Below are 23,573 nucleotides of genomic sequence, written 5' to 3'. Positions count from 1 at the left end.
TATCCTGATGAATGTGATTGCTCACGAGGGAGACTCAGAAACCACCTCCTGCCTAACAAAACACCCTAGTGACCTTTTGAATCTATTGCGCCACTGTGAACAGCGCAGTGTGCGCAATGAATCATAACGCATGCTGAAAAACGCTCTTTCAGAAATGGGATTTATTTTTAAAGGAAGTGGGGAAAACATTCCATTGCTAGTTAAATGGCTCAAGGACTACCATAACACAAATAACACTCATTCAATAGAGCGCCACAATATTTTCATAGAGGACAACATTCATTTTCCTCAGTGTGGACATCAATATGCAATTCAGCCACGTTGTGAGATGAATCCCGTTTACAGCATTCATATGGTCACATGACCGAAACTTCAGTATAATGGTGGTCATATGGTCATACTGCTCAGTTCTCACAGACATCTTAAAGAAGCACTTGTACAGCAAATGACAAGAGCTGTAAAAAGCTTGTAAGGTCATAATAAAAGTTCTCCTAAAAGGTTTGGGATCTGCTGATTTGTTCATCTGAACTAATACAGATTCAAATACAACACAGATTATACTTGCAATTCAGAGAGACACTCAATTACTGAAAAATACATTTAAAAAAAAAAAAAAAAAAAAAAGAGACAAACACAATTCCATTTCATGACATTTATTGATGAACTAGAAAATACTGCAATACTAAAAGAATTGAAAAACACTGATAATGCTGGTTGCGTCTGTAAAAAAAAACAAAAAAACTATCCCATTAAGTTTACACACACAAGTCAACAGCAATCTTTAATATAGGTTTCAGTTTTTAAAAAATTTATTTTGTAATTTTGTTTTTTACAAGATTAAATGTGTGTACAAAGTATATCCATACTCATCTCCCCCTCTCATAAAGGATCATTTACAAAACCTTGATGCTTTAAAATTTCAAATAATAATTTCAAAACTATAGCTTTTTAAAATTTTATTATTATTATTTTTTGTAACAGGACCATACCAATGCTGAAGGAACAGCAGATGAAGACCAGTGAAGGACCAGCCTCCAGTCCACACTAACTTTCTCTCTCTCGTCTCCCACATTCATGAACACGTTCCTTCCCTCACTAGCAGCTACCTCACAGAATCCAAATTCAGCAGTATTGCACATTAAGCATGGAGGACGATTGTTCAGAGAGGGGGAATGTCATAAAGAAAGAAAAAAACGAAAAGGGTTGAACAGAATCATGCAAACAGCGGACTCTATTACACTTCTACTCGGCTATACACTGTTTTCTAGTAAGCCAGTTAAACCTTATACATCATAAGATACACTCAAACGGACCCTGGACGAGTAGCAGAGGACGTGAGCGATTCATCCCACATGACTGCTGCCAGCAGAGGCCACTGTCTCATACAGTGACCCGAGGGGAAGGAATGGACTCCGACCTCCATTCACGTTACACTACGTCACAATAAGCAAAATATACTTTTGTTGATTGCTCTAATATTATTCCTAGAAGCATATATGAGGTTTCTAAAACATGCAGGCAAAAATACTCTAAAAAGTGCTTTACAGCTTGACTCAAGCTCTGAGTAAACTTTTGTTTTGAGGGGCACTTAAAATGTACAACTCTCAAACAGGCAAAAATATTTGACACAAAAGACTGCGTCAAATCAAAAAGAGCTTGCTTAATGTTGCTTCAGATTCACTGTGCATTTGAAGATCATTTGGCATTTGAATTAGCTTTGGGTATGTGTAAAATCCTCAACCAAATTAGGTGACTTAGAAAAACAGTCCAAACCGGATTAGGCTGAATATCGTTTTAAGCCTCAAGACAACACACATACAATGATAAAACATGTTAAGAAATACAACCTATTGAATATCAACAAGATAATATCTCTTTAAGAGAGACTGGGCAATGCAATATGAAACGTACATGAAAAATATATATATTTCAGACATTTCAGACCGTTCAACTATACGTAATAGTGTCAACATTTCTATAATATAAAGAAATTTCCGAAATACTGATTAGGCCAAATATTTTCCAATCACAAAGACTGAAAGGCTCTAGTGTCCATACCCTTCTTGATCTCACTATCCTCCCTCAAAAAATGGGGGAAAAAAAAACAAAACAAAACAAAATGACAGAAAGAATCAATAAGTATCAAATCAGCATCATTCACAGAGTATATTCATCATTGCAAAAGAATTAAAAACAGGCAATGGTTTAAAAGCCCACGTGCAGTACGTGTAATAATACCACCAAGAGAAAATATGAAACAAAAACATGAAACGTTGAACCAATGTGGGAGGTAGAAAGAATTACAGAGCTTAAAAAAAAAAATTTGGCTAGGCAACTGCAGAAAAAACAAAAAAAACAAAACAAATGTAGCCTCTAACCTCATGTTTTCTATATATCTTGGTAACCATAATTGTTTAAAAAAAGATTAGTACAGATCATCTAATTGTTTTTCTTTCATTACTTAAAAAAAGTTATACACAGACATGAGAAAATGGTTTCCTTTTAGCATCAAACAACACGTGGCCTAACACGTGTCCAATCTTAAAACATTCATACCCCCTTTGAACTATAAAAACGAGGCACAAATAATAACCATAATTACAATTAAGCAAATAAGGTGTTTGCTAGACTCTTCATCCATGTAAGGATGCCATAAATCAAATACATTTCACTGGTCTTGATTAGAGAAGCAGCGAATACATAGCCTGGTCCTAACAGCCTCTGATGACTGATGGCACTTTCTCCCGAGCACAATATCAATCAGTACGACCTATTTTCAAAGACAACATTCAGACTTTGATTCTGCCGGTACACGGCAGCTTTTAGGGACCAAGGTTAAGGCTATTAAGAACGAACCAGAAAATGGCTTGGAATAACGGAGAGTAAAAAGTCGACATGGAGAAAAACGCAGACGTGAGAAAGGCAAAAAACAACTCAGCTTTTAACTTTCAGCGCTAACAGATAACGTCACCTGCACCGCTGCTATTTGTTTATTCGAAGAAAGTGCTTTCATGCGTGAGATGTAATTGCTTTCTGTGGGGGATAATTCTAGAAAAAAGGGACAGTCGAGTAAAACGGACATGATAAGCAAGCGTAGCCTGATTATATGGTGCTTTTAAACTCTCCATCTCTCACTGACCCTGAGAAGCAATGAGAGAACTAAAACGGTTTTGCTTCACGTCCACCTGAACAGGGGATTGTCAAGGGAAGTCTGTCCTGTGTAAGACCAAGGGCAGAATTTAAGTGCTTTTCGTTGTAAAACTGCATTATGGGACAACTGGCTCGAACCCTGACAAATCCTACAAACCATTTGTCCTGTAATAGTAGTTTTGATATCAAGATTACATTACGTTGTCAATGTAGTGGGCATCTGAGATTCCAGTAACGACTTACAAGATCTGTACTCTAAAACTAGTTCCTGATAGTTGTTAACGTTTTAAACTTTATTCACAGTTTATTAAAGCTTTTTTTTTTTTTTTTCATCTTTTGCTGCTTTAAAAAAATTACTGTCACATAAATCTATGGTACACGAAAATAAAATGTATTTGTCCATATCATATATAGCTCGTATGCATGTATTTACAAACGGATGTCATCTGCATCTGTTTCCATCCTCTTCACTCGTAAAAAGAAACCTTTGTCGCCGCGGCTGAGGGATGAGGATCGTATATAAATATTCTGATAGATCTTCTGGGCTTCTCGGTGGAAAAGTGACTCACACTTTCCTATTAATAAACAGTCCTTGCAGGCTCACAGACCACAGTTCAGTCCTTTCTTTTAAGTGCTTCTCACATGGGCCGCAGCTTTACGTCTGGTTTCATTTTACCCGTTTGAGTTCATTAGCCAGCCCTTGAAGACCTGGCAGGGTTCAACCAGTAGTAACTGGACAGCGGAGCGTGTGGTGGGAACGGCTCTCTGGGCAGAAGTGTGACATGGCCTGTCAGCTTTAATTACTCCTTCCGTTGCTGGTCCCACGGCCAAGGAAGCAGGTTCCAAGCAGGCCTTCTCACCCGGAGAACGAGTCCTGCAGAATTGGTGTCACCTCCATTCCAGCTGCACCGGTGATGGCTGAGGCAAACGAGGCTCAGCGGCGCAGATGCAGTTGACCTTCGAGACATTTTTGACGTGCTTTCACTTTCTTTGACACGTTTTACTCTTCAGCTGGAGATTCCTGAACATCATTTGTCCACTGCAATCACTTTACTGGGTCAAAACAAGTTGCTCCAATAACAGGCCAAACAATTGAATCTCTACTAATGCAATTTTACGATACCGACACCATCGACTTTACGTGTTTGAAATTATGTGCAAACATGACATCTGTTGAAGTAGTCTCTGATCTCAGCTGATGCTTGTGTCTTTGTCAGGACTTTTCCATACTCGTTTGATTAGTCAGGCTTTGGTTAAAGCCAACACATCTGTCTAGCCCTTGTATCTCATTGGTTCTGTTCCACAAGTCTCACTTGTTGATTCTCAGCAGATTACTGGAACCCCATCTGTGTTGAATATCATTCCAGTGGTGGGTTCATAAGTCCCGGCTAGGTAGTAGAGGTCTTCACTGTCCTGGTACTTCTTAGTTTTAATCATCTGCTCATATTGCTCAAGGCTGACCACCAGACATTTATGAGAAATGGTTTGGACATCATTCTCATCAATGTGAGAGGACTGGTACAGTGCCCGCTGAAAAGAGAAAGCAGAGCGATCTATCAAGTCTGTTTTCACACGGAGGAAGATGATCAAACCATTTACTTGATTGGTTTGCTTACCTCCATGAAGTCTTTCCTCTGGTTGGAAGCCTGCAGAACAGCAGGAAGTCTTTGGCCGGACATTTGATCCCAGTTCTGCCAAACAAAATTTGATTAGTTACAAACCCAGATAAAGGCAAGACTGGGACAGATCAAGTCCAAGTACAGTACAAACATCATATTACCATGCCCACAAACCATTATTATTGTTTAGCAAAGGGAGATGAAAGTAACCTTTCTGTCATGAAGTTTCTTTCCAGGGTTGGTTTCCTCAGGATGATAGAACCATTTGACACGGACCACCATGTTGTTTCCCCAGGACTCCCACATGCTCTGGATGTGTCCAATAAATGGGAGGTTGGGTCGTCCAGCAGACAGGAACACGGCACAGTCTCCAATACGGATCATTTCCTTCCCACGCATTATGGCTTTGTAGAAAAGCTTCTTTGCCTTCCCTTTCATTCCTCGCCTCTGTCAGAAGTTAAAGGGAAAGTAAAATTATGTTTCTTCGGGCAATTTTATGTACCAGGGGTTGATTTTTATTAAAACTAACAGATTTCAACATTTTCCTTTTAATATATTAAGGTCACATTAAAATCGTCTTGGAAATGTTTTACCAGGTCATCATCATTTAAATTGGCAATTTTCCAAAAAAAATAAAAAATAAATAATATTTCTTTTTAATTTTTAAATATGACAAATATATAAATAGAGTAAAATTAACAGTAACCATTTTAATATTTGGGAGAAAATTATCTTTTTTTTTTTTTTTAATTTTCCACAACAACAAACATTTACACCAATAATAAAATAGTCCAAAATTTGTCTACTTGTTTACCAATGAGACATAGATGTCCAATAACCCCTTTCACACATACAGTCTTTATTGGTAAATTACCGGAAAAGTACCGGTAAGAGACCATGTGTGAACAGGACTTTTTCAAAAATACCAGTAAATCAGTTCTGGCAAAGTAAGGGAAGTTGTAACATTACCAGTAAATAACCGGTATGATGCTGTGTGTGAACAAAGAATGAAGATTTTTTGTATGATCACATACAAAGTCAGAACATGCTGACGTAAGAAGTCTGCTTTGGGCCAATCATAAAGTTCTTATGGAAATGATGTGATTACTCTGTGTTGTTTACAGCAAGCTCTACTGCTTTTCAATACTTTTTCTATGTAAATATGAACTAGATGGACATCTTTGACCGTTGCACCACGTCTCGCAGCTTTTTCAGCATGTCGCGCTCGTGACCCTGCTTCTTTTCCGCTCATCATCAGCGCTGCGTCTCTGCAGGTGGATGCTATTATGCGTGTCTCGTGTTTTTAAGAGCAAAAACGCATTCAGTTTGATCATTCCCTTATGCCTGTCACTCAGAAGTCAAAAAATGTTGTCAAATTGAACAGATAGTGAAACTAAAGTGTTTCTCCTCATGCGGATGAATGAAGACAACGGCACAGCATTTAAAGATCATTTCCGATGACTGACAACACCGAATTTACCGGTATTTTGGTGCTGATGTGTGAATGGTCTCTTAACGGAAAAAAGCCAGAACACCATTGCTTGTGTGAACAGTATATTTGTGTATTTACCGGTAAAGTCATTCTGGTAATTGCTGGGTGAAAGGGGCTAATGAGGAGCATGTTTGAGGTAAAATATGATGCATGTGATATGTGAAGAAAATAAAAAGAAATCAAGGTAAATAACTTCTAGAACATTATATTTTCAATATGTATCTGTCCATTTAAGCTGAAATTTTGCCCAATTATGCAAAAAGTGTGGAAATATTTGTGTATTTAGTATACATAAAATGCTAGCTTTAAAATTAACCTTTCATCAACCATTTTATTCCAAAAATACAATGTCATTTCCACCACCGTCATTTCCGTCACGCCCAAATTATACTTTGGTTTTTATGCATATGCTAGGATATGCGTAGAGCGTGCATTTCACCAATACACTACACACGCATCCAGATTTTTCTAACCGCGGATACTCCGTACACTGAGCTCCCATATGCGCCTTAATTTTTTGCATTAATTCATTAACTAGTTAGCTGGCCCGGCTTGTTGTTTCACAGTTGGAAAAAAAAAAACAACAAAACAAAAAAACCAGGAGACGGAACAACAGCAAACTTGGTCATAACTTCTGAAGAGGAATAGTACAGACACAGGACAAGTAAGAAACTTTCTAGAGTTGAGCACCTGTGTTTGTGAACGCTACCAAATTAAGTATACTTTGAAAGGGCATGTATTTGGCTGTACACATTCACTAAACGTTTCTGTCAAAAATAAAGTACACTTTAAACTTTATACCATGCCATTAAACACATTTGATATGTGGTAGAAATGACACTGGTGGGACTTTCAGAAAGACTCAATCCTAAAATCCATGGGCTCACCTGAGTAGGCTTTCCAAACCACTTCCACAGCTGTCTGGCAGGAAGGAAAGCGGAGATCTTGGGCCTGTTCTCGACGGAGGGAAGCCTCTGTCTTTTTGCCAGCTCCTTAGTTGTTGGGAGGTGGATTCCCTCTCGTCTTTTGGGGCGACCAACACCCTGCTTCACCTTCTGCTCTCTCTGGGGCTTCTGCTGCTGAGTAGCAGATGCTTGCTGCTTCTGGAGCTTATGGATGCTGGCAGCAGGCCCCGTTTTCACCTTGGCCTTCTCGTCTTCCTCCTCTTGAGGTGGTGCATGTTCTGCAGCAGGGGATGGTTGGGAACCAGTGACCGGTTCTTCATCTGAGCTACAGGAGGATTCTTCATCGCTGGTGGTGGATGATGAGGAGGAGGAGGAGGAGGAGTGGGATCCAGCTGAGGATGAGGAACTGCTTGTGGATGAGCTGGAAGAGGTGGGACTTGATGCCCGAGAGCTATTGGAGCTGGTTGAGTCTTGTTTGGGTTTCTTTTCCTGTGAGGTCCCTTGCTCCTCCTCTCCATCTGACTCCGAGCTGCTGCTGCTACTGCTACTGCAGTTGGGACACTCCAGTTCCTCCTTGTCCTTCTCTCCAGAGTTGCTTACCTTGATCAGACCTTCGCTTCCGCTCCCCAGCTTACGAACGCTGTAGGTGGACACGTTCTTTGCAGTAGGTGGATCTGCCTCAACTGCCTTGCTTTTAGCCTTCAGTGTTTTGTCAGCAGTGGATATCGTAGTGTAGCTGACACCCATCACAGACTTATTCTCTCTCTTGGAGATGTTCTGGCCCTCCATCATCATCAGGGCTTTGGTCTTCTTGGTTTTGGGTGACATGACTCCCTCATGGTCCAGCTTGATAAGGATCTCAGTCTGAGGTTGCTTGCGCTGCATTTTCACACCAAACCCTGATGCCTCCTCTTCAGGTTTTCGCAAGCGTTTGACCGGCTTTCCTTTCCCTGCGGGACTCAGAGTCTCATTGTTGGATATAAAGGAGGCCAGAGAAGTGGAGGGCTCATTATAGAGATCCACAGACAGAACTTTTCCGTAGAGTGGCTGCGAGTAGACAGACTGGGGCTGGGAATGCACTTTGGCTGGGGGCTTGATTCCCGTGGTTTTCTTCTGGCTTTCATTAGATACGGGGATGGAGGGGCTGGCTGTGCCGACTTGCTTAATTTTTCTACCTGGCCGTGGGCCGCTTTTCTGGCTGGACAGGGGCCTCTCAGGGACCTGTGTCAGGGTTGGTGTGTCAGGCTTTTCATGCTCCTTTGGAGCAACTTCAGGCTCTGGAAAGCAGCACAGGAGGGAAGGTTTTAATATGCCAGACCAAAAACACACTTACCTCTATAAAAATGCTGGGAGGCTAAAAGCTGTTCCTGTTCTGACAGTAAGCTCTTTCCAAGAAAAAGAAAGTGATTTACTATCTATGAAACCACCAATCCAGGCCACTTTTGTAAGATCACTGCATTTCTCATTTTCAGTAACACCAGTTCTGACTGCTTGATATTTAATCTGAACCAAAGCAATAACCGCTTTTACAAAAATATGTCTCTTCCATACTAGCCAAAATGTCAATGACGGTAAAAGTTTGGTTTAAAAGAAGTGGAAATTACCAGGCTTAGGTTTAGGTTTTCTTCCTCTGCCTCGGCTTTTTGGAGCAGACTCCTCTGTGTTTTTGGGTGGTGTCTCTTTGCCATCAGGTACATCCTTACTGCACTTCCTTCCTCGCCTTTTGGTACTGGCCACGAGGAGGGCAGGCGACGGTTCCGCACCTGTTCAGATAAATTCAGTGTAGAAAATATTAATAATATACTTTAGGACATTTCTGTTTGACAATTGATCAAATATATAAAAAAAAAAAAAAAAAAAAAAAAAAAAAACCAAAATATTGGAACATTCCCATGTGCTTTTTGGCTTCATATATTTCGAAAATGATCAAACACTAACATTTTCGCAGTTAAACACACAATATTTGCCCAGTGCTCTTAAATACTACACACAAACCTTCAAAAATCTCAGTCTCGCCCTCAATCATATGCAACCCCCTGGCAACTAGTGGAAAAACATCTTTTACTGAATCCATCATCAAGCTTCAAGAGCAAAACCAAACAAAAATCAGTGGCTGCATGGACTCCAAACCAAACAGAGTGCATATGGGCTGTTTACATAACTTGGACATTCAGGTAACGTTTCATGCGCTCTTTCATGCCTCGGCTTTTACTCCCTGCTTAACTGAATACTCACACTGAATCTTGTAGTCCGCCGGCAGCAGTCTAATATGAGAGAGAGGGATTCGGCCAGTGTCTCCATCGTCAAACTCCACTGTAATCAAATCGTCCGTGTCTTCCATGTCTGGAGTCCCTGTGGACACATAACAGGGTTGACGACTGACGCAAAAGAACACGCATCACCTCAATTTACATTTCCACTGAGTGAAACAGCAAATACTGCTGTGCGAAAAGAGCGACCGCATATTTCTCAGCGGTGCAGCAGCGGCTGCAGGGATTCATACAGGGCCTTTTCATTCTCATTGGTTGACAGCGCCAGTAGCAGCGACCTCCCTTTAAGAGTTTCTTGACAAGCCTCCAGCTCCCTCCTTCCTCAGCAGGAGGGAAAATAAATAATAATAGAGCAGAGCTCTGCATGTAGCTAACCACACCATCCTTCATTCCCCGGCTCGGTTTATCTGGCAGTGCTTATGGGCTTGGCTAAAAGATTTAGATTAAAGGAAATGAAACAACCCTGAAAGGTTCTCTTACTGCGCCTCTGTGTGGAGGACATTGGACATTTGTGGATATTTTTCCATTCCAGAGACGTAGATGCAGTAAAACGCGCAAGTTAATAGTCTGTAATAGCCAGTGAAAGGAGCTCAATTAAGCGTAAAAGGAAAGCTGTACCTCTGACGACCGTGCCAGGGTAGAGACAACGGTACTGCTGGCTCCAGTAGGCTGCGATCCGGGTCCCCTGGGGAAGGTATCTGACAGAGGGGGGTTTCACATCAATAATCTGTAAAACAAAGGAAGTGTGGATCAGAGAGGATTATTAAATCAACACCTGTGTGCATTCAGACACTTCGCGGTCATCTATCTTCTAGCATGAATAACTAATGGATCATTTTCTGGCTAGGAAATGTATATTTTGTGTATATAATCCATCTTAGAGAGGCAGTAATGGCTAAGGTTGCTCTTGGCGGTGGTCCGCTTCCAACGGTACATTAGGAAGGAAAGGCGGTAGCCGCGAGAGCGTGTGCCTAAACCAACAGACAGAGGTACTGGAGCAAAACATGCCCTTAGCTTAATAGCAGGGGAAGGTGCTAAACAGCTTCTATATTACAGCGTGCCCCGGGCCTGTTAGCAGAGAGAGGAAACTGAGGAGTGTGCCTGGAGTAAAACACACAGGCCCGTTGTGGTGAGCCGTAACGTGTATGTGGGTCAACGAAAGGTGTAGGGCAGTGTGGCGTACTGACCGCCTCCTGTAGCAGCTGCTCCAGGCAGTAGATATGTGGTCTGTTCCCCCTCTCGCCCTCCACCACCACGCTGTATCTGTAAGACAGGACATGAGCGCAAAATAAAAATCCAGGGACTGCGCATCCTGATGTCAGGATAATATTAACATCAATATGAAATTTGCAACCCATTTTACTTGCATATTGTGAGTTATTAATCAGGATATTCAATAGAAAAAAGAAAAAAAAAGTAGGACAGGACTTAATTTTATCCATCAGGAAATGATTGGATGGTGAAAAGTGATCGCTCCATAACAAAAAAAAAAAAAAAAGTTTTCAGATGGTTTTGGCGGGACTACTCCTTTCCTGAAACACAGCCATTATTATTTGTATATTAAATGTTATCTGGCATTAAATTACAGCATTAAATGTAAGTCTTTTCTTCCACATTGTGACGTACATCTGAGTGCAACAATAATGAAATAAGGAAAAAAATGTAGGGTGGGGACTTGGTTCTATCCATCGGTTGTTAATTGGATTTAGGCAGATCTAAATTTGAAATTGTACCCCCGGTTTCACAGACAAGGCTTAAGATAGTCCCAGACTAAAATGCATGTTTGAACCGTTTTAACTGAAAGCAACTTACACTGACATATCTTAAAATATGTCAGAGACATTGTTTTGTCTCAAGATGCACACCAGTAATGTTTTTTCTAAGGCACGTTTATAAAAGCTACTTAAATGTCCTAATTGAACTAAGGCCTAATCCTGGTTTAGTCTAATCCCTGTCTGTGAAACCACACCACAGTAATTTAGCTTTAGTAGGGATGCACCTAAATGAAAATTCTGGGCTGAATCCAAAAATAAATAAATAAATAATCAATTAATCAATCAACATCAGAATAGCCAAAACTGAGTTGTACAATAATTTAAATTGCACAAAAGGCAGTTTTTATATCAACTTTTAAAAACTTTGTTTCTACTCCAAAAATTGTTTCTACTCCAGTTTGTTGCTGAAATATAAATACTTAAAGGACAATAAACTGTATTAACTTGTTTTCATGACAGATTTATTCAAACATACATTATATAATCAAGACATTACTAACAGGTTAAGTAAAAATATAATGAATATGTACAGTGAATATATTTAGCAAAAAAATGTTTTTTTTCTAGCTAACTAATGAGCTAATGGACATTGTATAGCCTACAGTAACAAAGCCTTAAAAGTACAGTACAGTACAGTACAGCCTTAAAAGTAAGAAAGCACCAAGCTTTTTGTGATTATTGGATGGCCGGAGCTTGAACATTTTTGTTCAAGCTCCGCATCAACAGAAAACAGCACAGACTAAAAGATTTTAGATTTAAAAAACCATATTACAGATTAAAATCTAAAAATTAATAATGGCAATCCAGCGCTATTGCCCACAGCTGACATGTTTAACTGTTGTAGCTTATCCACATGTGCATGAAACAGACGCTGAAAACAGTCAAAACGTGCCATTAGAGAAGCGCGGATTAAACGTCTGTTTTGGTCACTGATTTCAGCCCTTTCAATACCAATTCAACATGAAACCGAAAATAGCTGTTTTGGCTTCCCTATGTTTAAGCAAACTAAATAATTGGAGTAACCAGAGAGAAGTTTGTTTTTTCACTGGACAAATGTAAAAAAATTAAACATGAAATTTAATGCGGACATTAAATATCAACAATATTTTAAAAAGACTGCATTAACCACAACAACATCCCTAGCTGATGTCTGCAAGAAGTGAAAGTCGAGCAAGTTATTACAATGTGATGAAAGATTAAGAAGACCATTGTTTTTATTCTTTGGTATAACATACACATGAATCATTCACTAGAAACGTGTAATAATAAAGTAAATGGGGTCAATTTTGTCAACTCTGGACAGAAGCTGTCTATACCCAGTGCATAATGGTTTTGTCTAAAATTATATACTGTAGTAGTAGGCTGCAGAGGGCAGATATAGAGAGTCTAAACCAAAAGAATGAGCAGCCCAAGAGCATGAAGATAGCTCTTTTGAGAAACACACTGAGCTCTGAACTGGCCTTTAATTCACAATGCGCAAAAGGAGCTTGGATTTCTCTCCATCCACCCTCCCCTCCTTATTCATGTACAACCTCAGGGACAAAATTTGGAGGGGCTTACCCTTTAAAATATAAATTCAAAAAATCCTTGCCCGATAAATTTAGCCTTTTGCGGCGGTTTTATTGTCTTAACTGTCAAGAAGTCAGAGCCGTGGGGATATGCAAGATAAGTCAAACAGTTTCTTGACATCACATGCGAGAGCCAAAATGAGCTCTGATGCAAATGGAAAAAAGGAATAAAAAGAGGCAGACAAGGCTAAGTCAGTGTGTAGGCGGAGCACAATCCAAACATAGGCTTCTCTCTTCCAGATCTGGAATATTATTGGAATATTATTTCTGGAAGTTGGCAGTTTTCACCTTTGAAAAAAAACTGCAACACCCACTTCCAGCTCAAGTAAAAAAGTGAACCAATATGCAAACGTACCTATATTGTAAAAAGAAAAATAAGAAAAGAAAGCTATTAAAGTTTTATTTGTTGTAAGAGAAAGAGAGAAACAACAATGACCGGATCTTTAAAGTGCAAGTAACTATTTTTGGATGCGAGTACATGGGCCTTATAAATCAGCATGGGTGCATACATGTGTGACGTCCAAAATGTGGCTTCTGGGTATAAAAAAAAAAAAAAAAACGGGAAAAAAAAAAAAAAAAAAAAAAAAAAAAAAAAAAAACAGTTGGATGTTTGGCCTTTTTTCATTTGGATTCATGAGGGTGCCTGCAGTTCAAGCATGGACCCAGAGCCAGGCTTCAGAGGTGTCCATCACAGAGTGGCAGCCTTATTACTCTGACATGGAGCTGGGAGGTGATGTGGGACAGCCTCCCCCAGATCACTTTCTCCTGGATCTGGCCTGAGGGGGAGGAATCTGCTGGCCAAACCTGATTGGTTCTGTCTGCAAAGCCTGGGATAAATTCACACCAGCTGCCTCAGGGGGGAGAAAGATTGACCAGCCGAGCAGGGTTAAATATCTGTCATGTTTGTGGATGGCTTGCCTGACGTGGGCTTGGGACATGGGAAGGGTCGCCCTAAAATTTGTTTGTTTGTTAAGTGGAAGGGACGGTATTTGGTAGTAAAGGTCAGTATGGAGTAATTTGTCATTGTAATAAAATGCCCTTTGGGAAATACTTGATTTCGATTTGGTCATTCTGCAGTGAAATACTTTTGTATAATGACCATAAAAATTTAACTGATTTCCTAAATAGCTAGCTAGTATAATCTTTTATTACTCCGCATTCTTTCTTCTTACATAATAAAAATAATTTCATTTTTCACATCTATTGATTTATTGTGGAAGTAGCCTTGTCCTGGTCACCCCGTGTGGGTTTATTTTGCTGTTGAATATCTTGAAACTGTACTTGATTCACACACTCTGCAAAACATCACTTCATATAAATAAATACTTCAGCATTTCAACAGAACAGCATAAAAAGGAGAAGGTTTAAAAATGACTGTTTACATGTCATTGGGAAAACCACTCATAAGAAGAGAGTACATCGTTTAAAAAAATAAATAAATAAAAATTATATATTCTCAGTCTTGTTTTCCAGTACAAATATCTAAACATTCTTAAATCAAGACACATTTACTTGAGAAGCAAAAATGACTTAAGATATTAAATCTTGTTTACTGAAAAATTGATCAAAATGGAGATTATGCTTAAAACAAGATAAAATATTGTGTGGGGTAATGAATAAAATCCTGTTTTCCATTTAAATTAAGTGCTTTTTTTTTTTTTTTTTTTTACCTGACAGATTTTTTTTCTAGTTTTAAGCACAAACTCAATTTTTCAGAAAATAATATTTAATAGTTATTTTGCTTCTCAAGTAAATGATCTTGATTTAAGAATTTTTAGATATTTTTAAAATGGAAAAGACAAAAATACTAAGCAGGAAAAACTTTGTTTGTTTTTTGCAGTGTAGATGTGTAGAGGCACAATACAATTTTCCATATATTGACATTCAGAAATCTTTGATTATTTAAAAAAAAAAACATTTCCCCCATCTTTACATCTCTAAAACATAATTAAAAGACACAACAGAGGGGGAAAAAAGGGCGAGGCAGTGAAGGATGGAGTGAAAGCTTCAATTAGTTTTCCATTACCCATAAATAATGGGCCTTTGCCATTAGCATGGTCTTCACGTCGGAAAGTGTGACAATGGCTTTGCCAAAGGACTTTTCTGAGCAGAACACGCAGGCTTCATGAAAGCCGAGGCTCAGGCTGAGAACAGACACTTTTCCTTACCCTAGTTTTCAGTTCCAATTCAACACCGGCTGTGTGAGTTATTGACTGCACAATTAACCAATCTGCTCTCATGGACTGCAAGTATGTTCATGCCTGCAGAAGCCCAGGCTCTCCGCAACGGGCTCAGTTAATGAAGACAGGCGAGGCATATAAACAGCAGAGGCGGCGGCGATGGTGGCGGCATATAAACATCTGAGTACACAAGCACGGATTTTCAATCTCTGGATGCGGTAAAGGTGTTGTGTAGCACAAGCCGTCACAGAATTACATTTCCAGAGGGCAGGGTGGACAACAAGCGATCTGTTGCAGTCAAGCCCTCAACACTAGCGCCTGCTCTCGTCATATTAAATCCTCTGGCAACCAGTTCTCACCGTCACACTGAACTATCCACTTTGAAGAGCTGCGGTAACACAGTCCTGCACAAAGGCACCTTCCTTTCCTTGGCTGGAACGGGCTATTTTTAGTACAAGAGGCATATGCAGAGCGAGCGATAGAGGGAGAGATATTTCACTGCCAAAATATGGCAAACATAACTCATTATGCCATGCAAATGCACTGCAAATTAACAGATAAAGCACCACCTTTCTGCTCCCTTAATTTAGGAATACACGTTTAGTATTAAACAAGAATCAGCATTCAGATTTTCAGCATGCTGCCTGACCTCTGGCTCCCAGACCGCTGGAATTTGGTAGAAGGATTGTGATGGGAGTTTGGGGGGATGGCTGCTCCTCGCTCTCGGACTGATAAGAGGAAGATGTGATTCTGTGCTGAATGCTAAACACAGTCATTGAGCAACTGTGGGTCGTCGTTCTAATGAAACTAAAATGGAGGACAACACATTTCACAGAGGGCAGAAATGCAACACAGCCCCTCTCATTACAGATCCCCCTACCAGATGCTGCACCAGTTTGACATTTTTCACCAAATGAGATTATCCTTTATAGGGATGACTTTGAGAGGAACTCTCTCGCCCCTCAATAGACTAAAACTTGTTCATCCAAGTGGATAATAGGCCATGGGAGACTACAGAAAGCATACAAAGTCCAAACAAAACTGCCCATTTCTGTCATCGCCTCCCTCAAGACACTTCACACCCCTTCTGTTTCCTGACCAAACAAAATGTTGCACTTCCAAATTTTTCCATGGAGAACTCTGAACTGGACCGTACAATGGGAAAAACTTGGCAATATTTCACTCCCTGTAACACTAAGTGGCTCAAGTAAACAGTTCGGTACAAAGAATCTGTAAATGGCCAGGGAGCTACAGCTAAATAGAGCGCAGCCAACTTTTTTGGCGACCTTGATTCGAAGCCTTGAACCAAACCAACTGGCTCTGAGACCAATCAAAACATTACATTTGACTCAGAGCAAAACTAGACGACTTTCCTCCCATAAAGTACTGAGAATGATGCAATCAAATGAAAATGGGATTTTGTGTCTTTGCAATGTATTTTTACACAAAAAAACAGCTATTTTTGATCTTTAATGCATCAAATCATGAATTTAGGAAGCTAAATAATTTGACCTAGCTAGCTTTACTGTGAATTTCTCTAATTGGTGATCTCACTTCATAACTGAAAATGTTTCAATGGATTTGTCAATTAAACAAGGATTTTTTTTTTTTTTTTTTTTTTTAAATAAAAACACATCACACTAACCTATTGGGTCTACAGAAGAATGTACCCTCTTTTATATTCCAAGACGGTTCATTCATTACTATAAATGGGAGAAATCGCAACACACAATACGGCAGAATAAATCCGGCCTCTTAAATAAAAGAGCCAATTGCCAATTGATAAAAATCATTGCATCGCTGCAGCTGCTGTTAGAAGCTCTAGCTTTACCCATGTAAGATACGTGCTATTTAAATGATTTAAGCATAATAAACAACATTATAGGGACAGTTTGTCCAATTCTGTTGCTGATTTCAAATATATTATTTAAATGTGAGATTGGCAAACAGTTTGAGATTTCGGTATTTCCCCATTCAGGTAAATAGGAGTTGGTCTTGCCAATTTTTTTTAAATTCTTTTTTTACAGAAACCAAGCTATTGCAGCCTATAGGGACTCTTAATTATGCTGGGTACACACCACAAGATAATCGGGCTGATTTTAGGCTGATTTCTCCCCTTCCGACAATCCTAAGTAATGTCTCGATTATCTTGATGGTTCTACAGATTATCTTATCAGATTTTCCTGTGGTGTGAGGTGTGTTAAGAGTGACTCAGGGCCCGTCCACACGGAGAAGAGTTTAGCTGTATACGCAAAAATTTTGTATCGTATAGGTGTTTCGTCCAGACAGATCTGGCGTTTTCAGAAGGTGAAACCGCTATTTTTTGAAACGGGGTCCCAGAGTGGATAAATCTGAAAATGCCACCCTTCCGTTTTCGGGTGTACAGCCAATTCGTATATTTTGTGAAACGATGATGTCATCACCCCACGTCTCGACCCTAGTCAGACACCGCTAACAGCACAAAACAGCAACAACAATAGCGGACTCTAGATGCTTGTGTTCGTGCTGCAGAAGCTACCAAGCCTATTAGCTTTACTAAAGTAAACCTTTATTTCTAAGCTTTACTAAAGTCTGTATACAGCGCGCAAGGTTTATGCACATGCTCCTAGTCTTATTCTCTGTTTTTAGTGTATCTCTGTGGCAGAATTACAGCACCACATACTGATCTGGCATGTATACTACATCATTTTGAGTCCGTTTCAGTGGTTTCGTGTGTACGCAGATATTTCTTGAGATGAGGAAAAAAAAAAAGATCGGATAGGGAAAGCTCTGGCTTCGCTGAATCTGCTCAGAGAAACGTCAGAGCCGCCCCGATCGTGAATCGTAAATATTCAACATGTTGAATTTTTACAATCAGAAACCTGATGTGTGTGGGGAACCCCGAAGACAAACGCACTCACGCTCTGGAGATTATCACGTGAAACAAAACAACATCCAATCAGAAAGCGAGCTGACAGAAGCATAACAAAAGCAGTCCCGGTGCAGCACAAAGTTAGGTTGAAAATCTGTTTGTGTGTGGTGTGCTGTCTTTGTCACATGACAGCACACCACACACTATAGGAGCAAAACGTTTAAATCTTGGAAATTTTTGTCCTCATGTTTGTGGTCTCTCACATTTTAAAAATCGTATATGATTTTAAAAATCTTTTAGTGTGTACCCAGCATTAGGCAAACACTTTGGAAGACACAGTAGAGGGTATAAAGAGAATGAAAACAGTTCGGGCAGGGGGTCTCTTACATGTCAGGAGAGTGAACAGTGCTGACGTGGCCGGCATACAGGAGTTTGTCATCCATAGGGATGAGGACCCGTAATCCATCCTGCAGTTCATCTTTGTTAATGACACAATTCCGAGGGGCTGGGTGAAAAACAGAACAGAGGGAGATAAGCAGTGCTAGAGAGAGACATGTCAAAACTTGTGCTTTTAAATAAAGTGAGAGATCTCATTGCCACCTTAAAGCTGCAAATGTTAGAGAAAATAGCTGTTTTAAAACCCAGGAAGCTGCTTATGGATGCAGCATTTTAATGTGAAGACTGATCCCAAAGGTAATTTAATTATGCTGCTTTCCAAGATACCTCATTTTAGCCAAATTCTAAGACAGCATCATGCGTTAGTCGTGGAGAAGTTAATCCCAGAATGCACAGCGACAAGGTCAGTGAAAAAAATCCCAATATGGCGATTGAAATTAATGTAAATTATAAATATACTTCTAAAAAGGAAATCTCGAAGAAGGCAATATCAGACGGCTACATTCAAATAATTTTTTTCCAAAGATTGCTTCTTTCATTTTAGGTAGTTATCATCACGCAGATGTATGTTCAAGTGTTAATTTTTCCAATAAGTTTGGATTGATTTGATGCAATAAAATCGCAGTGTAACGTCATGATTGACGTGTTTGCGACTGTGTCTGTGGGAGCGGGCCTCTGAACGACGTAATCGACAATGACCGTTACTGGGATATTTTGGCTTCATTTTTCCACAGTGGAAGTCCTTTTTTTCTTTACAGTCTATGCGTGGCACACAGAGTTGATGTCTACATACAATACATTCCAAATCCGTCACTTATGAGGTTTCATGGTGGTTACGATGCTGTCAATGTAGGTAGCAAGCAGCTCACGAGGTTTTGAAACAGAGCTAATGCATTCAATACCTCTCAGCTCGTCCCATTAACGTATGAATGCAATCAGACCGAATCAATTTTCTGATTTTTAATGCTGGATTAAGATAAGATACGCTGTGAAATGATCTCTCCCTCACGTCATTCAAAAGACATTCACTTTTAATTGCATGCATGGACAAGAAAATGAAGTCTGATTTAGTCATAAAACAGCAATTATAAATGGGGAAGCAATGAAGGGAAAGAGCTCTGTGGCCTTGCTGACAAGAGGGAATGTGAAAAGAGTCTCACCAGGGGTGCAGGGTCTTTCGGGCTGAGCGCTCACAGGGGGATTCTCATCCTCTGAGAAGCTGCTGTCCTGGTTGGGCTCAAAGTCCTCATCAGCAGCCATACTTTCCATCAGTTTACTGACAGCACCGCCCTTCCCTCGAGCCTGCTGGGGGAATTCAAGCACATTTTGCCCCAATTCCTGTGACAATATGAAATATTGAACACTGAGCCATTGTTGGTTCAGTTCTAAAGATGAGACCCATGTGCTTACTAGAGGAGAATTGATTCAGTAAAACCCATTTAGATGAGTGACAAGCTCGGCTCGCGAGATGTAGGATTTCTTGATTTCGAATGCGGAAAATACCCAGAGGAGTTCCCAAGCTTCTGCACTGTGCATTATAACACGTGATTTATACATACAATGACAAAATAGCAGTGGTGGAGAGTTTTAAAATGCAGTGGAGATTTATCTTGAGAAGAGAAAATAAATTGTGCAGAAGGGGTGGAGAAATGGATGGAGCGAGATGTCGTTTGGTTAATTTCACTGCCTTCCCGCTGAGTGTGCAGTCTAATTAGGCTTGCTGCTCTACTGCACTCTCCCCTTTTCTCTCTCCCTCTCCTTCCCCATCTCACCCCCCTCCCTTTGGTCATGGTGGGTACTGAGAGCAGGCCTATACAGACTGGGACAGGGGAGCAGGAAGGGGTGGCTCATTTAAATGCAAGGCTTCTCCCAACAGGCCTTGAGCCTGCCAGGTAAAATTATTCTAATCCCTTTCGGTGTTTCTCCTTAGCGTCACAGTGTAGCACAAAATGGCTGCTCAACACTAGATCTGTTTCAAATATTTATTATGTGGCATGCTAAAAATGTTAGTTAATGCACAGTGCATCATGTTTTATTTGCAATGAAAGTGTTAAGGAAGATTTCATCATTCAGTGGTCATTAATATAATATAATATAATATTATATTTTAATAATAAATCATATTCTTTTGTATTGTATTCTATTCATGTGATGGCAGAGCTGAATTTTCAGCATCATTACTCCCATCTTCAGTGTCACATGACCCTTCAGAAATCATTCTAATATGATTTGATTCTCAAGAAACATTTATTATTATCTATGTTGAAAACAGTGTTTGTTTAATATTTTTGTGGAAACTGATTCATTTACAAATGAAAAGCATTTATTTTGATACATTACAATGTTAATGTTTTTACTTTTAATCCATTTAATGCATCCTTGTTAAATAATTTGAATCTTTAAAAAAAAAAAAAAAAAAAAAAACACTTGATGGATCCCAGTTGATGGATGTTGATCGATCTTGGAATTTACTCAAGAGGTAACTATCATTTCCATTCATCAGCAAAAATATTGTAAAATATTGGCCAATTTATCACTTATATGCATTGCAATGTCAGCTGAGTTAGGCAATAGTTACCTCTCTGGCTTTAGGCTTCACCTTGCTCTTGCGGCCTGGGCTGACAGGCAGAGCTCCGGCACTTTCCGAGGGTGTGCTGGAGAGCTGGGGTGGGGGCAGACACAAGGGGGTCTCCTTAATCCTCTTCTTCTGGAAAATTCACACCAGATACAAAGACAAACCATCAGCACAGACAAGAGTGAAAAGCCTCATACAAATGCATGACACAATCGGGCTCAGCTCTCCCAGACATTACAGCCATTCAACAACATTGGATAGACAAGTAAACATTAATAGGCAGTCATGTACTGAACACTATATAAAAAAATAAAAAAAAACAGGGAGGGAGGAACGGTGATGGCTGGTAATTGTAGCCTGGCAAGCGGCAGCCATCCTTTTGTGTCCAACAACATGACACTCACAGCGGGAGGCCTTCTTGTCCGACAAATGTAGCAGGACACCAGCTGGTATCAAGCGCCCTTGTCGTTTCGTTGGGGCTGGCACAGAGGACTCAATCTACATCAATAAAACAAGGGCTTACCTTGTTGGGGTCTTTCACCTCCTTGGCTTTGGCCAGCTCCTTGGGGCTCTGTGGAGACACTTTGGGGCCACGGGCAGGTTTGGGAGTGAGTGGAAGAGGAGTTTTGCTGGACGGGGAGATGGGGGTGGCTTGGGCAGCGTCATGGAGGAAGATGCGTTCACTCCTCCGCCGCGTCCATTGTTCGTCTTCGCTCCCGTCAGCAGTAAGGTCGAAACTGAACTCCCGGGGAGACTTGGGTTTCTTGGGTTTGCGTCCACGCTTGCTGGGGCTGGAGTCATCACGCATTACACTCGCGGGCGGCAGGAGAGGGAGCTCAGGAGCCGACCGCTTGCCGTGCAACAGTGACGGAAACTTCTTTCTCATTTTAACATCGCTCTCCGAATCTGTAAACTCGAACTCTGTACCTATAATCCAGAAGATACAACCTTCAGTTATTGCAAACGAAATGCACTCGCACAAACACAAATTGTCTTAGGCCCGGTTTACACCTGGTATTAGGATGCGTTTTGGTCGATTGGATCACAAATGGACGATGCTAAATACAGGGGTAAATGGGGTCTAAAACGTTTTGAGCTTGTCCACTTTTAAGCACTTCCAGAGGTAGGCGAATTAGACCTGGATTGCTTTTATAGTGTAGACGCTCATGTGGTCCAATGCGTTCAAATAGCCAGAAAAGACCGCCTGCTGACCTAACACCTAAACATTATGGGAAGTGGGATTTAAACTTTGTTGGCTGAAGACCCAAGTTTAGTTTGAAGAAGAAAAACGCACCATCCACAAAGTTACAGGCTGTTACAGCAGAAACGAAAGCTGATGCTCTGTGTGCTTTTTGTCATCTCGGTGCGTTCATATGTAAATTGTGCAAGCTTATTTCGTCCATTAGATCGAAAGATCTGAAAAAACCCATATATTTACCCACCCATAGACCCTCCCCTCGAAGAAATCAGGACAGAAGTGGTCTAAAGTGAAAGGTGGACAAAAGAGATGAACTAAAACACCAAGAGTAAACGGGAATGTGTCTCTCTCATCTACTTGTGATCCGATCGACCAAAACGCATCTTAATACCAGGTGGAAATAGGGCCAAAGATGAAAAACACAAAAAGTAATGTAAATACTAGGGCATCTGCTATAATTTAAACCATCTACATGTGGTCAACTCATTTGCAAACGAAGAACGACAATATAATGTGCACATGTGAGAAATAAACAGGGCCAGATGTGGGAGCAGAATTAAGTCCGAACATTATTGCAGGGCCTTGGAATAGTTAATGAAGGGGGCTGTTGGTCTCCGCTGGCAGGCCTGTCGCGTGCACTGCTGGGTACCCGCTCAGGATCACAGCCCAACCTCATCAAAGCAAGACCTGTCAGCATCGCATTCTCAGTGAGTGCAAGCGGCGCAGCAAACGCACACAAATGTGGCTAGGGGATAATGACACTCCATTTTCAAGGTGGGGCTCAACTGATGGGTGTCTATATTGAATAACACCCCTACTGAGTGACTGCTCCAAGCACAATGTGTTTTCATCTGCCAGCACCTTTCAATTCCCTCACTCGCCAGTGCACATGCACGACACCGCTCAACAAAAGACAGCCAATAACAATGCATCACCTTGTCACCTGGGAATTCAAGTCCCAGCAGGCTTGGAAAAGCAGCTGATGTCACAGAGAGATTACAGATGAATCTAAGAGTGTAGAAAAAGTTCCATTCAGGAAGAGCACTTTCTTACCCAGTAGACTCTGCCGTTCCTCTTTCTTCTTGGCTTTCTGTTTAGCTTCCAGTTGGACGATGGAAAGTGGATTGGTGACAACGGGGCTCGGGATAGCGCTGGCGGCAAAGCGGGCCAGAAGACCCAGCCCACTCTCTTCTACAGATGACGAACACAGGCCATCGCTTTCATCAAGCTCATAATCATACCCATCTTCATCCTCGTCATCATCATCTTCATAATCATCCCGCTCGGTGAAATATTCTGTTAACAATGGGAAGACAAATCATTTAGAATGTTTGACAAAATATATGAGGCTCAGAAATGAATGAAGATGAAGCCTGTGACACAAACCATTATTTAAAGCAGGGCTCTTCAATTCCAGTCTTGGAGGACCAGTGTCCTATTGAGTTTAGCTTAATCCCCAATGAAAAATACCCAAACATAAACTAATAAAGTCTTTCAGAACTACTTGTAAGTTACACTCTTAAAATAAAGGTTCTAAAAGTGTGTTTTGGGTTCTCCAAAGAACCTTTCAGTGAACAGTTTTTAAAAGAACCCA

The 23,573-nt window shown here is 40.5% G+C and overlaps 1 protein-coding gene across 6 annotated transcripts in view; it reads right to left on the bottom strand.

Moving 5' to 3' along the window:
• Window positions 1-637: 637 nt before the first annotated feature.
• tnrc18 (trinucleotide repeat containing 18) overlaps window positions 638-23,573 on the bottom strand; it is a 67,046-nt gene continuing 44,110 nt past the window's right edge. The window contains exons 18-30 of one of the 6 annotated variants that reach the window (XM_051885410.1): window positions 23,033-23,275; window positions 21,305-21,708; window positions 20,785-20,913; window positions 19,367-19,544; window positions 18,198-18,315; window positions 10,624-10,699; window positions 10,055-10,163; window positions 9,402-9,518; window positions 8,771-8,929; window positions 7,149-8,443; window positions 4,980-5,216; window positions 4,767-4,841; window positions 638-4,680 (exon numbers count right to left, since the gene is read on the bottom strand). In XM_051885410.1, the coding sequence (XP_051741370.1) occupies window positions 4,474-4,680; window positions 4,767-4,841; window positions 4,980-5,216; window positions 7,149-8,443; window positions 8,771-8,929; window positions 9,402-9,518; window positions 10,055-10,163; window positions 10,624-10,699; window positions 18,198-18,315; window positions 19,367-19,544; window positions 20,785-20,913; window positions 21,305-21,708; window positions 23,033-23,275 (3,347 nt within the window). In that variant the 3' untranslated portion in view covers window positions 638-4,473. The remainder of the gene's footprint in view (window positions 4,681-4,766; window positions 4,842-4,979; window positions 5,217-7,148; window positions 8,444-8,770; window positions 8,930-9,401; window positions 9,519-10,054; window positions 10,164-10,623; window positions 10,700-18,197; window positions 18,316-19,366; window positions 19,545-20,784; window positions 20,914-21,304; window positions 21,709-23,032; window positions 23,276-23,573) is intronic. The other 5 variants (XM_051885411.1, XM_051885414.1, XM_051885416.1 and 2 more) reach the window with 5 other exon arrangements.

The sequence above is a fragment of the Ctenopharyngodon idella genome, chromosome 3, assembly GCF_019924925.1.
Source record: "Ctenopharyngodon idella isolate HZGC_01 chromosome 3, HZGC01, whole genome shotgun sequence".
NCBI classification, from domain to species: Eukaryota; Metazoa; Chordata; class Actinopteri; order Cypriniformes; family Xenocyprididae; genus Ctenopharyngodon; species Ctenopharyngodon idella.
Note: the sequence above shows the minus strand (reverse complement) of the source record. Positions and strands in the feature narration are given on the sequence as shown.